At 42.2% G+C, this 5,136-nt stretch overlaps 1 protein-coding gene across 1 annotated transcript; it reads right to left on the bottom strand.

Annotated features, from left to right (window-relative positions):
* Positions 1-1,535: 1,535 nt before the first annotated feature.
* On the bottom strand, positions 1,536-4,602 carry slitrk5b (SLIT and NTRK-like family, member 5b). Its single transcript, XM_026376940.1, has 2 exons — positions 4,546-4,602; positions 1,536-4,194 (listed from the first exon to the last, which is right to left on the bottom strand). The coding sequence occupies exon 2, from the start codon at positions 4,137-4,139 to the stop codon at positions 1,536-1,538; it is 2,604 nt and encodes an 867-aa protein (XP_026232725.1). The 5' UTR covers positions 4,140-4,194; positions 4,546-4,602.
* Positions 4,603-5,136: the final 534 nt, after the last annotated feature.

The raw sequence follows: 5,136 nt of genomic DNA, 5'->3' as shown, positions 1-5,136 counted from the left end.
TGTTAAATTTCAAATGAGCGTTTATGGGATTTAATAATGTTCTTAAATAGTGAGTGTTGGCTGAGGACAGAGGGGATGAGCCATGGGCGTTTTTACAGATTGTCCAAGTATAATCTATATCTATGCATAGTGCAAGATTTTAGTTATGTATGCATCATCAAGCCTAGTTCTATGGCTATATGCACACGTGTTAACACACGATGCATTTCAGAAAGTGACATCATTGTTGACCTGTAGAAGTCAATAGTGCATTTTTACAGGAACAAAAAACCCTTTATATCCGTGCTTGTTCGTAGAAAAATATGAGACATCTAAAATATGTTCATATGGGTCTATGAGGCCAACATATTTTCAAGATCTCCGGCTGAATTTCAGACTTATTGAAATGATTGGAAATGATCTTAAATGTATTGCAACTGGAAGACAATTGTACATGCACTCAGACCTAATGCATAGTAAAAAATGTAAATGTAAATATCATAAACAAAGATTTCAAAAGTTGTGCCACATCTTGCACATGTTATCAGATGACATCTGAATGGCTTAGACACTCATTTTATCTATCAATTATCAACAGGTATGTTTTCAACCTGCATGTTCACATAAGACGCCAATAGACTGAGAGTTAAAGCACATTTTCTTTCAGTTGCAATACATCCGAACATAGTTGTGATTATAATATTTTAGATCCACATGTGCAGCTGGTTTGGAGATGGGGATGCTCGGACAGACCACAACACAGATTACCCTACAGTATATGCACCTATATTGTTTTAGCATAGATTCATTATTATTCTCTCAATCTGCAAACTCAAAGACTCACTCACCTCATAATCTCACCTATGAGCTCATGCATTTAATAATACCTAGAGCTGTGCAAGCTGTAGCACAAGCTTTATCCAACATTACAGAATTTTTCACTGGAGAACAACAGATGCGCAGGCTATGTGACCTTTGTTTACAACAACACAAAGATCACGGATGACTTTACTTGTAGAATAAAAGTGATTTGGTCTTATGGGGATTTCATTTTGAATACATTTGGAGAAACACAGAACCATGGTAGTCATATAAATCTCTGTCATACAAACCTGGTTTATTTTGGGGTTAGAACATATAATCTGCATGGTTCATTACCACTCATGAAATGCAGCTAATTTGAGAGTAAAAGCTCAGCCTCCCATTATTGTCAATGAAACAGCTCCAGGATATATTCTATGATGAGGTGAGTCATAAGAGCCCTGAAACTGTGGCTGCTTGCTCATGTTTACACATTAAATCAAACTGTTAAACACCATAGGGATAAAGTGTAAAGCAATATGTTGAAATGAGTAGTGTTCCCCTTTATTCTGTAAATCATGATTCCCAGTTATGCATTCTGTAGATTATAATTCAATGTACAAATATACTGGTGTTGAGGAAAAAAAGTTATTCCAGTTTTTTTAAAGCAATCATTCAAATAATGGTTTGATTTTTGATTAAAATTAATACATTGCACCAATGCATCAACTCTGGCAGTCCAGGCATTAAGTCTCTTAAAACTGTGTAAATGTGGTTCTTTTTTCAAGAACCTCAAGATAATCAGGCTCAATGTGAAGCTTTGCTTTAAGTTCCCAGTACTCGCTCCTGTTGGGCTCCACATAAACAGTACTTGGTGCTGTACAATAGAGAATTGTCTGTTGTATTCTATCTGGCTGGATGTATTGATGCCTTGCATCAAAGTCTGAGGTATACTGACTTGATGAATGTGCTGTGTGCCTGCATGATAACGTATTGCTGTTGCGCGGGTGCTTGTCAGGCTCATGTGCATCTCTGTAGTAACACGGATCATCTTGGTGAGGGGTGGAGGACTTGTTCAGTGGCTCTGGCGTAGTGGCACTGTATTCTGAGCTTATCACATTACTGACTGCCTCTTCATCCGAGTTACCCAGAAAAGTGCCACTCAGCTCATCAAAGTCTCTAAATCCATCCACTGATTTGCTGTCCATCGGGGTGTGCACAGTAGTTCTGCATGTGGATTCAGTGGGAGGTGGAATGTACTCATACACGTGTCCAGCAGACGTTCTGACTTTGGGGATGGATCCCTTTTTATAAAGGCCGTATTCCATGTTGAGAGAGCTTATGCAAGCATTCATGGAGTTATTCTGTTCATTTTGACTCTTTTGACGTCTTTTCCTCATCGCCACAAACAGTCCTGCAGTCACAAACACAGACACAATGAACATGAGGAGAAGGGCAAGAATCATCACAGATAAAGGAATGGCACCGTATTGTGTGTCAGAGTCCAAGGATGTTTCTATGGTGATAGTACTGCCAGGAAAAGATTCTTCGGAGGGTGGGATCATGGATGCAAGTATATCAGAGTTATTAGGGCAGAAATTTGCTGTCTTAATGTATCTCATATCCTCCCCAGCTAGTCTCTTAGGCGAGCCACATATGACATTGTTTACAACTGTGCCAGTGCTAAGCTGCTCCAGCCACATCTTCAACTCCAGTATGCTACAAGAGCAATCCCAGGGATTCTCAAACAAATCGACTTGCACCAGGCCTGTAAGCTGATCTAGTACGCCGCTGACTGGCAGATATCGCAGGTGGTTGTTGCGAAGATTTAGTCTGGCTAATGTGAGGCCAATAAAAGTTCCCACTGGTAAAGTCTTCAAGAGGTTGTTGTTCAGGAAAAGAAGCTGCAGTTTGGGCAGATGCTGAAAGGTGTCGGGAGCAACCTCTTTAATGACGTTGTATTCTAAATAGAGGAACTGCAGGCTTTCCAATCCGTAAAACATCTGAGCTGTGAGATGGTCTATTAAATTCCCATTAAGATAAAGTCTTCTTAAATGCGTCAAATCGCCAAATGCTCTGTCATGTATGCGAGCTACTCGATTGTTACCCAGATGAAGCAAATCTAATCCAGTTGCCTCTATAAAATCGGAACGACGCACCACGGGGATATAATTGCCCGTGAGATACATCTTTTTGGGATTATAAGGTTTAGGATTTAAGTCTGAAATATGCTCAATCTTTCGCTCCTGGCAATTCACATTCAGGCCAAGATCTGAAATTTGAAGATTGCAGGTGCAGACAGTTGGGCAGTCTAAAGGCACAGGGGATTTGGTTTGATATGAAATGATTTGGCCATAATTTTGTGGTTTATTAGATGGAATTCGAGCAGTGGGTCTTGATTTTAATTTGCCCGACTGTCTAGGTCCTTTAGTGGGTCTTGAAGAGGACCGTGCAATCCCAGATGAGGTGAAGGAGGCTGTAGCTAGGGCTGGTGTTGTCCTGTAGTATACATCTGTGCTCAGGTGTGGCAGGGGCGGCATCTCATATTCAGCAATGGCTCTCCGCGGACACAACTCCTGTTTTGAAACCTCATCGAGATCTCTCCCGTGAAGCCGGAAAGGGAACTCACAAACTACGTCGCCGACCAGAGCTGTGTAGGATATGCTCTCGAGCCACGTTTTGAGAGCGATCAGCTCACAGGAGCAGTTCCACGGATTCTCCTCCAGCTGTAGCTCCACAACACTGTTCATGTGCTCCAGCAGACCTGAATAGGGAAGCACCTTGAGCTGATTTCCCCTTAAGTCCAAATGAGTCAATGGTACATACTGGAAAATATTCACAGGCAGAGTAGATATTAAGTTGTCGTTCAGAATCAGGACCTCCAGTTGTCGAAGTCTACTGAAGGCGTTCGGTGCCACTTGGGTGATGTAGTTATAATCAATTTGTAGATATTCCAGACTTTCAAGGCCAAAGAAAAACTCTTCTTTCAAGGCATCGATTTTGTTATTGTTGAGATGTAATCGTTTTAATCCCTGAAGTCCATTGAAAGCTCCTGCTTCAACCTCAGATATGTCATTATTTCCCAGATGTAATATTGTAAGTCCTTTGTACTCGATAAAATCGTTGGCAGATAGCTTTTTCAAAAGATTCCCTGTAAGAAGCAGATGATACTGTGGAGAGTATGCTGGGTTTATGTCAGAGAGACTCACAATTCCTCTGTTTTCACAGCTCACTGTAAGTATCCCCTCTCTCTCCTCACAGGCACACAGTCTTTGACATATGTCTCCATAACTGCTGAGCAGCTCCACGGTGCACACTGACGTTGCACTTAGCAAAACATAGGAAATCCAAAGATGCATTTTCCTGCAAATGATGGCCGAGCTCACACTCCTGCTAAGGTATCCTCAATGTCATCTAGAAATGAAACACATACACGGTGATGTAAAACAGCCAGACAGAAATAAAAAAAAGCAACTTCTCCCCAGCACCAGGCAAAGCCTCGTGTGCCAACTTTGGGGCTGTACATTGAAAATGGCTCAAACACAGCAGGATGAAGAGCAAACTCCTGCGAGAGAACAAAAAAAAGCAAGGTCAAAGCAATACACGGGACACAGGATATTAGTTTAAATCCGCTGCGGGGTCAAGCCGTGTCGCATTTGCTTGTCGAGACATGGAGATGCAAACTAAAACACTGGATCGCATTGAGAATTAAAATGACAGAGAGGCGTTGTGCGTAATTTCTAACTCCTGCGTGAAAATACATACCTCACACACATTGACGAAAGATGTTTGGCTCCTTGGGAATTTTCAGCACATCTTTTCTTCTTCTTTTTTTTTTTTTTTGTTATTTATCCGTTTAAACCCAAATAGGAAACCGGATCTGTTCAACGCGAGAACGATCGTCGTCTCTAACGCACCGGAGAGGATGAAAGAACCGCTGATCAACCATATCTGCCAAACGCTTCTCTTTTCCCACGCTGTGCCGGAGGATACACGGCTATGCCTGGTTACAAAGTTGCTTATTCTCTCTCTCTCTCTCTCCCTCCCTCTCTCTGTCTCTCTCTCTTTCTCCGGACTGGACGCTCACACACACACACACACACACACACACACGCACGCACGCACGCACGTACGCACGCTCGCTCGCTCGGTGGTCGAGAGGATGTCAAGTCATTTCATGCACAAAAAATCAGCTCACTGGAGCATCATGCCGAGCTACATTCCCCAAAAGATGTTGACCTACCTACAGAAAAGATGCCCCCACCCCCCCCCCACCACCACCAAAAAATAAAAAATAAAAATCAATAATTTACCGCCCCTGCGCTCCAACAAATGTTAAACCGCTTATGATGCCAT

This window comes from Anabas testudineus, chromosome 21 (genome assembly GCF_900324465.2).
Source record: "Anabas testudineus chromosome 21, fAnaTes1.2, whole genome shotgun sequence".
NCBI classification, from domain to species: Eukaryota; Metazoa; Chordata; class Actinopteri; order Anabantiformes; family Anabantidae; genus Anabas; species Anabas testudineus.
This window is presented reverse-complemented; position numbering and strand designations above follow the sequence as displayed.

Excerpts from the sequence above, each read along its gene's own strand:
- slitrk5b (XM_026376940.1), bottom strand. The coding sequence starts at position 4,139 with ATGCATCTTTGGATTTCCTATGTTTTGCTAAGTGCAACGTCAGTGTGC.